General features: G+C 39.2%; 1 protein-coding gene across 1 annotated transcript in view; it reads right to left on the bottom strand.

Moving 5' to 3' along the window:
* Nucleotides 1-1,962: 1,962 nt before the first annotated feature.
* The window catches only part of LOC117054875, a 37,069-nt gene continuing 27,124 nt past the window's right edge, over nucleotides 1,963-11,907 (bottom strand). The window contains exons 8-11 of the mRNA XM_033164083.1: nucleotides 9,619-9,777; nucleotides 4,475-4,622; nucleotides 4,109-4,252; nucleotides 1,963-3,261 (exon numbers count right to left, since the gene is read on the bottom strand). Coding sequence (XP_033019974.1) covers nucleotides 2,792-3,261; nucleotides 4,109-4,252; nucleotides 4,475-4,622; nucleotides 9,619-9,777 — 921 coding nt within the window. The 3' untranslated portion in view covers nucleotides 1,963-2,791. The remainder of the gene's footprint in view (nucleotides 3,262-4,108; nucleotides 4,253-4,474; nucleotides 4,623-9,618; nucleotides 9,778-11,907) is intronic.

The following is an 11,907-nucleotide window of genomic DNA, read 5'->3' as shown; positions in this document are numbered from 1 at the left end:
AGCCTAACGTAATTAAAATGCAACTCAGAGGACACAGTGGGTGGATGGCTATTTACATGTGAAAGCGCAGAATAAACGAGTCTCATAAATTATGCACGGAAAACCAGCAGAATTTAGGAGATCAAATATATATTTTTTGAAATGAAGCAAGAGCTGCTGGCAGTGGGACTCCATTCTCCCGTCCCAGCAAGCTGACAGAAGAGTCTCCTTCAAACATACTAATGAATTTCAGCCCTATAACTGCTTGTGAGCAAGGCCAAGATCACCTTAAAAAGGAATAGGCAACCAATCATGCTGTCACTTGTGCTGCTGGTAGCCATCCTGCTGATCAATCTGCTACATCTGGTGCCTTTGGAGACAAGCACGACAAAAGGATGAAGGGAAAGATCACGCTTCCAAAAGAGGAAGGGAAATTTCTCTCCCTCCACTTGCACTTTGTCTTCCTTCCTTCTTTCTTTCTCTTTCTCTTTCTCTTTCTTTCTTTCTTCCTTTCCTTCTCTCCCTCTCTCTCTCTCTCTCCCCCCCCCCCACAGAGAAAGAAAGATTAGTTCAAGATCTGCTCTGACTTTCTTCATTTATAAAATGGTTGCACTGAAATGGTAAACTATTCATTTTCCTTGCATGATATGGATTTTATCCTGGCACGTCCATCAGAACATTACTCTCCTGTCACTGAATGTAGTACAGTTATTCTATTTCAGTAAATGGGCTTGGGGAATGTGATCATAGTTCTGGATCAAATAGGGTGACATGAAGTGTTCCAAACTAATCCAAATAGTCTTTTTGGTCAACAGAAGTCTTGTCATTATCAATCAATTATGAACCCCCTGACCCAAATGAGTATGTGATATACAAATATTCTTTCTTTTGATGCTTTGGAACTTTAAAGCCCTAAACAGTTTGGGTACCAGAAAGACAGTCTTCTTCCACATGAACCTGTGCAAGATTTAAAGATCTGTTATCAGGTGCCATCCTCTGTCTGCCTACACTGGCAGATGTTAGGTGGGTAGCAACTGGAGAGAGGGCCTTTCCAATGGTGGTACCACCTTTGCAGAATAACACCTTCTCAATCACTTTGACAGAAGGTTAAATCGTTTTTTATTCTCTGAGACTTTCATAGTAGCTTTTATTGTTGCTTTTAGAGAGCCATGCTTTTGATTTAATATTCTTAAATATTAAAATAAGTCTTAACACTTGCCTATTTTCTGGGATTTTAAGGTCAGTGTTCTTATTTATGTGAATCACTTTGAACATTTTCATAATTAAATATTAGAATAACTAGGATAATTTAAAAACCTAAGGATTTGATGAGCACTAACTTAATAATACTTGGAAATTCATATTGAATCTCTTTAAGAGACTTCTGTAGCTATCAAGGCCACTTACCTTAGAAGGACCATGGAAAGAGGCACAAGCAAATTGACACAAGCTTATTTTAGTCCTTATACAATTGGAAGTATCTGTAAGAGATACTCTTAGAAAATGAAGGAAACAGGGGGGAAAAACATTCCACCGTTGAACCTGGTTGAACAACAAAACAAAGGTTGCATTCTATTTCTGTCATTTATTAATGAGAACAAAGAAACATTTCATCTTCGGCATTTCAACCGATATTGATTTTGGGAGGAAATAATATATAAATTAAATACAATTTTAAAAATACTACAGAGCATAATTTTTTGCAACATTCTCAAAAAAGGGGGGTCTTCAAAACAATTCACAAGTCATAAACATTTTGAATGCTGTCCTTGATCCTCATGCTATCATTTTGGGCAGTTTTATTAGCCTCATAAGCATGAGGCCAGAGTATTGCTTTCAGCAGGGGTAGCAAGCCAAGGAGAACAATCAAGTTTCTCAGATAGCCGAGACCATTTACGAAGAACCAGACTTGGCTTTGTGGAATGCCACAAATCACAAGCCTGCGTCAAGGATTGTTTTCAAGCAGCAGCATCTGACTAGGAAAAGGACAACGTAAAATCGTGATGGTTCAAAGTCTCTTCCATTAAATTCCAGTGGATGCTTGGGGTACATCTGCTTAGCAACTACCTGGGTTATTGCTTCAGCAATAATAGGGAACCACCAAAAATAAAAAACCAGTAAATGTCTTTCCCTAAGACACCCTCTGCACTGACACCTGAAAACCATATGTCCTGATGATTTAGCTCATGGAAGTCCCAGAGCTATTCTCCATCTGTTACATAGATTGGTGTGGAATCAATCTGCAATGAAGCCCCTATGTGCCTGCACCACAAGTAGGAAAGTGAGGGAAAAAGAGGGGTATTGATGTGCATTCGATTACCTTCAAAGCCATTATCTAGCTTACACTGTCTTGCATACATATAAAGCCCTGACCCAATGACAGTCAGGGATAAGTACACTTCTTAGGTTATAAAGCACTGCAAAAAGTGCCAGAAGAGGTGCAGAATTAATTTTAGAGTTGTGATGCACACAATGGCATTCATCTTCTATCTATGCACACATTCCAGCTTTGACATTCTATCTCTTCAGAGATATGTGATTTTTCAGCATGTTCGCACGTCTTTTAACATTATGTGGAAGTTGCTTCAACAGGCCAAATGTTTTCCATTTTCTAAACAGGAAACAGTTCTAGTGAATGAAATTTGACATGTATAAAATGGCTCTCAGGAGCCACTAAAGAGTATAAAATTAACTCCCGGAGGAAAATAAGCTTACATCCCACTGATACACCACATAGTCACAACTTCACTCCCACATAATGCAGTTAAGAGTTGTTGACAAAGCTAAGGCTGTCAGGCCCAAAGAGTTATGTCTAACTTTGCCATGGTGGCCTTTCCGTGTTTTTCATACTCTTGCTCCGGTGTAGGAGCTTCCCCTTCTGCTGAACATTCACACCATCAGAGCTTTCCATTTTCTGCTTGGAAGATGGGTTGACAGATTCCCTCTCTATAACAGAAGCATGTTTTAGCAAGAGGCTATGCCTGTCTACAGGAAATGTGGATGTTGGTTCAGGCTCAGGCTTGTGTTTTGGAAGTACATTCAAGCCCCTTTCTTCTATTCCATCTGCTCTGTCATCTTCCTGCTTTGGAAAACGCTGACTGGCTCCTGCTTTCTTCGCTTTTTGGTCCCTTAAATTCCGAAGAGTTTCGAAGGCTTGGTCAAGTTCTGTTTGCAAGGTTTCCATTTCACTGGCTGCCTTATCCCGTTGCTCTCCACAGGCTTTGAGGGAACGTTCCAAAGACAGGAAGAACTCTTTTCCAAACTTTGACAAGGCCTCATCACCTTAAGGGTAAATTAAAAGAAGGTAGGGAGCTATACTGCACCATTCATTCAACCTAAACAATAGTAAGGCATAAATAAGCAGATGATTTGAAACTGTGATAACATAGTACAGTATTTAATGCATTTCAGTGATGAACTGTATCTTCTCAATGTGCTATTTATCATGAACATAGAATAAAATGGCAAGCTAGAACATTACTAGAGAGCCTCTCAGCTATTAGAAAATCAACAGGTTATAGATGCCTTTCATTATCAAATAAAGCCCTAAATGTGCTTCTGGCATGTGCAAAATTTGAGCTTCCATTGGCGGGATATTGGATATTACTTGCAACAAAGATGGGGAATCTGTGGCCCTCCAGATGTTGTTGGACTCCTCCAACTCATCAGCAAACATGGTATAGGATTATGGGAGTTGTAGTCCAATTAACACCTGAAGGTCAAGGTGAGCCTTACAATTTCCAAACTGTGACTGATACTTTAACTTTGAGGACACTGGTTCACAACATAATAAACTATACATGCACATTCAAACACACCATATAAGATACATTCATTGTAGTAAAAGATAAAATCAGGAACCAACCAAAGGAGGAACTTCATTTTTATTTTATTTTTTACAAAATCTCATCATTACTGCTCAAGTCTTGAACTAGGTTGAAGGTATTAGATCAGCTAAGCTATTTTCTATTTGACCTAATGCTGAGAATTAAGGATAAATCAGTGGTGCAAGATACCTAAGAGTGGCTCTCTTCCCATGCCTTTTTTTTAAAAAAAAGAGACAAGACACCAAGACAAGCCTATCAAGTGCATCCTTTACCAATCCAGATTGTACAAGTAAGGTTCTTACCTTCATGCTGCTGATTCACTGGTGGGGCCAAAGTTTCAACTGCATATTGGATCTGTTCTGCGTTGTTCCTAAAAGCAGTGAGGAAGTCTCTTAAAGCTGCATCTGAAGTTTCTGCTTTAAGTTTTGTATAAGAAGAAAAAACATCTACAAGAGAAAGTGGAAAATTATCAATTACTCCCTGGAGACCTGTATTAAAAGTATGAAGCAGAGAGAGAGAGAGAGAGAGAGAGAGAGAGAGAGAGAGAATCTTGCATTTGAATTGTTTTCAGGTTTTCAGATGTTTGAAACACTAAACATTTGTATTTCATGCCTGTCAGTATTTTGAAATTGTTTTTGTTTATGCTGCTATTCCAGACATGTATTTACCTTGTAATGGTGAACATAGAACCATGGCAACATTATCTTGAAATGTGTGGTACGCTTGCTTTATCCCATCAAACACAGCTTCGGTGTACTTAACTTGAAGATTATATAAATTTCTGTGGAAGTTAAGTTCAGCTTGCAAAGCAAGTATCTAGGAGGGAGGAAAGCAACAAAATGCAATATTAGGCATCAATGAGCCTAATGCATATTGGCTCAATCAGATGTCATGAGATGTCACATGAAGCCATGATTTGCAAACCTTAACCATTCTTCTTTCTTTGCATCTACCTGACAAACACCATCAGTGACTGACTAGCAAACCAGAATGTAGAAGCATGGTTTCAGTCCTAGTTTGAACTTGTGCCAATTGCGGTTGATATGACATCTGAAATAATAAACCATGGCTTCAGCCATTTGCTGTGCTTTCTAGTACTGCTGTGCTATAGAAAAGGAATCCTACTAGAAAGGAAAATAAAAGCAGTCAAGCAGCTTTCACTGGTGGTTCCAAAGCATGTTCTCCTCCCAACTAACCATCCTCTGCTCTGTCTCCCTGCCTAGCAGCTTTAAGTGTCTTGATCTGCTTCACTTAGCAGGTGGGCAACATTAATGCACATGCAGTGGAAAGCTTTATAGCGGATAACTGCAGATCAAGCTGATGTCAACCGCACAGCTGCAAAGGCCGGTTGAAAGCAATTGGGGGTGGAGTGGGACAGGAAATCGCTGCCCAGCTTGCAGGCTTAGACATGCTGATAACTTGCACAGAATTCAGCTCTTGTGTCTCCACTGGAGGTAGGTTAAGTAGTCCTGAGGAAACTTGGATTTTTACAGAATGCAATTGAAAGTGAAGAAAACTGTAGCAGGATGAGGGAAAGGTCTTGGGGTATGCAACACTCCCAATTCCTTTTCTCTTTCTCTATATCTCTCTCGTGCACACACGGACAAAAATACAGACTTTTTATTTTCTGATGATTTTGCCAATGCAGAACCACCTGTTGAATGTCCACCTATTATAGAAACACTGAATAGTAAGGACACTGATTAATGAGACGACATTGCCACAACAGGCTGGGAATTTCTATTCTGTGAAGTGTAAGCACCGCATACTGTGTTTGACCATGCAAAGCACACCTGATGGCTCTGACTGTTTCTGAACAGCACAATCAATGAAACTGAGTGGGAAAATTGGTAGAGACATCAAAGACTCAATTTCTACATGTATGTGCAAACACACATTGCTGGGATATTTTCCTATAGCACAAAATGTCCACAATGAAAGAATATACATTATGAATTGTGCAGATGAGATTTATTCTCCCAGCCCAAGGAAAGGGCAAATGCAGAGACCACTATTAAGAAAGTAAAGAGAGGAACTGTCAAAAAACCATCCATATCGTTTGAAGTTCCTTATTGAGAATGTGGAGGACACCAAGGGAAAGGGCAATTTACTACTAATCTTCCCAACAAACCACCCTACTTGCCAACTGCTCAGAATTCTTCCTTCAGACCAAGGACATGTCTCTGAACTGCTAGGTATGTTTTGGAGATACCCACAGTCACCTTCTCTCATTTCCTGTAGCCACATCACAGAAGTATATTCTCTAGAGTGAATATCTCATGAGCTAGTAGGAAGTGATAGTAATCAAACTCTTAAAAGAGTTAGTTGTACCTTTGACAAATGTTTCTGATCCTCAAACATGGCAATATTGTTAAGAAAAACAACAAAAATAATGAAATATAGAAAGAAGTTTGAGTATTTTTCTAGTAAAAAAATAATCAGTGAATACAACATTTATATGAAGTTTTTAAATGGCACCCTTTATAGACTGCTTTACAGGTTGCAAAACAGGCTTATGCAGCAAGAATCTGTTTCTATTCTAAGAAATAATCTTTGCAACACTTCCCTGTTTCATGCTCCAGTTTGTACAGCTGAAGGGAAAGAGAGCCAAGAACTACAACAAAAACAAATTTATACTTTTTAAAAGTACAAATTATTGCATGACATTTTTCATGCATTAATCTTTGGCCATGTTTGCCCTGATAATGCTTTTCAAGATGCACAAGGCACAAGATTAACAAAGTCATTGCCCCCAGATTATGAATGTACTAGGAAAATAAGAATGTTTTACTTTTTATGTGGTTTGCTACCTTTACACTATTACTGCAACATCAAGTAGCAGGAGATAGGTGAAGGACAACAAAGGCATATTTTTTGAGGAAACTCATTAAATGGTCACTTCCTTGCCCCCCGAGGGAATCCAATAGCCCACAGAAACATAAATATTATGAAATGGGCCTCAGATAATTTTAACTTCCAAGATTTTTGGCCATCTGTAGCAAGAAGTACTGAGCTAGCTGCCAGATCATCTTAGTGACCTAATGTACTTTCCCAGGCACAAGATCAAATCGTTCCAAGATGAGCTGATTGAAAATGAACAAAGAGCAGCAGATTGGCTGATCTGCTAGAAATCCCAAGACAGCAGGCTGGCCCTTAAAGATACTGCTCCACCAGGTGTCTTCTTCTCAGTAGACTCTGGCTGTTTATGTCTCACCATAGTGTTGTGGGGGTAGAAATGAAATTAAACCAGAAGATGGTCTACTTGAGCAACCTCTTGCACAAGCAGATGCTAACAATAAGCAATAGAACCTACCCTCCATAACACTGTGTAAGCTCTTGTTCTTCTCTTGTTCTTCCACTCACAGTTGTTTGGGTCCTGCTAGCTGTCACTTACATTAAATCTTTCCAGTTATTACATAGTGCTGTAATAACTGCAGCTTAACGCTCTAAGGCAACTCAATGGCTAGAGAGCTAGGTTTAAAATTGTGGGTGCTTTGTCCAAAGTTCTCTCTCGAATTATGGACCTGCTGCATTTTTGGTCACTCTTGGCCTCAGTTCATCTCATGTAGGATGGGATTTATTGAATCTTTGTGTAGAATATAGAGTGTAACAGAAAAAGTAAATGTGATGTGCAAATTAAATTATTAGAAGCTGTTGTGGTATTACAAAGGTTAACTAAGTAACAAGCCAATGACTCGACGAGTTCAGGCAAGGTCTGACAAGCTAATGCTTTACGAGACTCCAGCTACTTCAGCATAGTTTTCAATATTCCTACCCTGCTTTCTTCCTACACTCAAAAAAACATGACGTCCCTATTAATCAAAACTTGTCTTCCTTGAAGACTACAAGGAGTTGCCTTATACCAAGTCAGAGCATTGTTCTATCTACCTCAGTAACTGTTTCTCCTGAGACAGGAAGTAGTTTTCCAGGTTGTCAGGCAGAGATTCTTCTCAATCCTACTCTTTTATCTGGAAATGCCAAGGACTGAACTTAAGACCTTTCTTACATAGCATGAGCTCTAAAATTGGCTTACGGTTCTCCCTGTTCAACACAAATGAAGACTACTAACCTTAATCACCTGAAATAGAGAGGACTGGAATTCCTTGATCTAATTTTGCCATTAAGAACAAGCCTTCCCACGCACAAAACTGGAAAGAAGAAAGAATTCCAACAAAGAAGAATAGCTCCTAAAATCAATGGGCTATGCAGAGCTAACGGCAAGAATAAGAGATCAACATGATGGACAATTTATGGAAAAGAGGAATTTTTGGCTTATTTGAAAAAAATATATAACAACCAAATGAAATCGCGGACAGGATTTGAAATTTGAGCAATGGGAAGAAATGATAATATATGAACTAGACTGGGAATATATATTAGATGAAATGTGTGCTGTAATAGAGGAATACAGTCGTGCTTTGGAAGTCGAATGGAATCCGTTCCAAAACGTTCGGAAACCAAAGCACGGCTTCTGATTGACTGTGGGAAGTCAGAGTATAAGAGAAATGTATAACAAATTTGAAGTCTGAAATTATGTTATGAAAATCTAATTAAAAAATAAAAATCTAATTAAAAAATTAAGAACCTTCCCAAAAAATTTTTTTTAAAAGAATGGTCTCTCTCACTCAAGTGTTAAATGCTTCCATCAGCTAGAGTGTAATATTTCTTTCTGACATGGAACTAGAACGCAGTTTGCAGAACTTCCTTTCACACATACACACCCCAAAAGAAAAGTCAGCACTGCATGATTCATACTTAATTAAAGCTTCACTTGTCAAAGAAAAAAAATGAATGGCTATGATTTAAAGGCATGATACACAGATTGGAGAAGTATACTTATTGCTGGAGCTTTGTTTGCTAGCATTACCACAGCAGATCCTGCTGCTAAAGAGACAAACAGAATCAGCCAAAGCTCAAGCTGCCCACACAACTCCTGCACTATATGCATGTTAGTCTTTTGGATTGTAGCCTGTATTTTGGATATAGATTCCCACTGATGACCTGGAGTGGCCTCAAGCCAGACGATCAAAGATGACCCACTAATAGATCCCTGCTTCAAATTGCCAGGCATCTGGTAGAGACCAAAAGGGATAAGTTCTAGATTGAGAAGTCAAAATTCTACCTTGAGCAGCATTTAACAATCAGAATAGAACATGTGAAAGGACAAAATCATAACTGGAGGTCCATTACTTGGAAAATGGGGAATTTTAAAGAAAACGTTTGTCCTCTAACAAACTTCTACATAAACGCTTTTTTAAGTTCCTGGGAAAGAAACTCTGTTATTAGCTCATTACGATTTAGCAGAATTTGACATGTTAAGCCAAGTTTTCTGAAAAATATATATGTAAGAACAGGAATTGTCTTCACGTTAGGAAACATGTAAGATACTTCCTTGTGAACTTTTGCCTTTTGTTCCATGGAAGTTTTCAAGCTCCTTCCTGCTTGTTTTAATACAGCTCTTTGGTTCCTGAAGTGGGAAGAAAGAACGAGAAAACCTCCGAATCATATTTAAGTTTCTGTTTTAAAGGAATGGCTGGCTATTTTTCTGTGTGCCTCAGGAGCTGGCCATGAATAGAAGCATTCATAAGCTCCCATTGTACAAACCCACAAAAAAGTGGCCTTGCCAGCAGGAAGTGAGACTAATGCCTGCACAGCCACTCAACAAAAGAATTCTAACCTTTATACATTAGCTGTGCGATAAGGTTTGTACAAGGGAAAAATTGACCAGTGACTGCAAAGTAGGTCAAATTTGTTAAAAAGAAGGGCGGAGGGAGAGGATGTTAAACTGAAATAAACTCCCCCATTTCCTCACCTGTTGCATTGCCATTTGCCTGGAATAATTTTGAGCCTTTACCAGGGCTTCTGCTGCCCTCTTAGCACGTTGCTGAGGGGCACCCTTGGGGAAGGCTGGAAGCGTCGCAAGCACATTCTCCACAGTGAACTCCTGGCTCAAGGAATTCTCCAGGATTTCCTGAAAAACATTGGGGGAGGGAGTAGTAGTAAAAGGAGCACTTTACCCAATGATAGTTTAAAGGAGCCATTCAATTTCTGCCCCCAATCACAGGTGTCAACAGAAAACCCTCAAAGTGTAAAGTTAACTGCTAGGCAATTTTACCATAGCTGCAGCATGTGTGATGATGGTACTTTTCCATCTTACTTCATGCTGATGAAGATGAAAACCACTTAATTTATACGTGATCCTGTAACGCAGTTAAGATGGCTGCCACTATGCCAGAGGTTACAGCAGGGTAGCTTGCTCAGATCCTGTGCTTCCCTAGCAGCGACACCAAAAGCTTATCAAGAACAATAGAGGAGGCAACAGAGTAAATAGCATCCGTCACAATGTCACTAGCAATTTAGTCACCGTCCACCAATTACAACGATGCTCAATGATGATGGAGTTGTGTAGTAGGCAATACACCACGACACAAGTTTTGCAAGCTTCTTAGGGAGGTACATTTTAAGATTTGACTTATCACCTGAAATCAAGCAGTAATTAGAATCGTATGCCAATAAATACCAAATTATAATTCAAACAGACCTTTCAAAACAACAACAACCCACAATTGTCTATTGCCACACAGCCTTCAATGTAGGATTTTTTCTATATTGAAAGCTATACACACAAGGTTAAAATAAAAGACACTACAAAAGAAGGTATAATCCCCTGTCAGGTTCAGAATGATGGAATTTCTTCTCTGCTTCATTTGAAGTTTATGGCTACACTTAGTGCTACAAAACATTTTGAAAGTGTACAATTAATAATAGAAACCACACAGCAGCCTGTGGAGAAAATATTTTCAGCCAGGGATTTAGGTGCCATGAAGCAGAGGTCAAAACCTCAATGAACAGACTAATTTACTATAAATCTTCTCAACTTGATTAATGTTGTTGATCTCTGTGATAAAAATAGAAAGCCCCAGTCAGGACTAGCCTCTCATGAAGAGTGTTCATCAAATGTAGTGGAACCTGGACGATAAGGATCTGAATGTTAAGTAATAATTGGGAGTAAAAGTATAAAAGAGCAAAGAATAAACTGGGTATAGATGGTGAGAAAATTGAGGGATATGGGGAGGAATCTAACTGGTTTGTTTCAACTAACAGAAGACACCAATTGAAAACTGTCAGAGATGCTCCCCTGCCCCACCAGGGGACTCTCAAAAGCAGAAGGGGGTGCAGGAAAGTGCGAGAAAGAGATTGTGCAAGTTATTGCCACAAGTAGAAGAACATTATTAGATTTAGCTTTACTTTCCCCCCACAGCACTGGATTCTGGTGCATGGGAAAGAAACAGCATAATACATTTTCCACACATCGAAAGCACCTTTGAATCCATTTCCTTTTGCCATTTTAGCTGTATTAATTGGGTAATGGATTGCATTCACAATCCACAATTACCCATGTGTGAAATTGAGCAAGCAATTCTTGGCATCTTTATACAAGCAGCATTATAGATAAACAACAGTATGCATCCAAGAGACGTAAAAAAATAACTATTATCAAACTTATTAAAATAAACACAAAACATTGCTGATCTTGAAGTCATCAACAAGGTGTAACAGTGGAACAACAAGCAAGATCTTAGCATCTGAAAGGACTCCCATGGAATCTGTTTGTGGAACCGGTTGCCACAGTGTGTGTGTGTGTGTGTGTGTGTGTGTGTGTGTGTGTGTATAGAAGGCTGAGGATTCCCTTCACAAGATTGAAAGACAAGGGAAGAGGGTGAAATGGCTGCTAAGCGAAGCCAATGACTTTGTAACTTATAAAGTATAACAAAGAATTTTCGTAGACTTGACTGTGGTTTTACTGTATGTGTGGCGACTGTTGAAGTTTATGCGTGATACCATGGCCTTTGGTTAGTGCAATAAAAGTTTATGACGCTGATGATGACACTCTCATTTAAATAATAATTCTTGCTCTCCCTAAATTCCCTCTAGGGGACAGTATACAGATACGGATACACCTGCCACTGGTGCAAGACAAGGGAGGAACAGGAGCAATTGTTCCCTGAGAAAACAAGGTAGAAATTTGCTTTTTTTCATACTCAACAGCAAGCAGAAGGTAACAGGCATTGTCTCCCAGTCCATCATCCTGACAGACACT

Source organism: Lacerta agilis, chromosome 11, assembly GCF_009819535.1.
Source record: "Lacerta agilis isolate rLacAgi1 chromosome 11, rLacAgi1.pri, whole genome shotgun sequence".
Lineage (NCBI taxonomy): Eukaryota > Metazoa > Chordata > Lepidosauria > Squamata > Lacertidae > Lacerta > Lacerta agilis.
The sequence above is the reverse complement of the archived record's forward strand: the minus strand, read 5'-3'. Positions and strand labels throughout refer to the sequence as shown.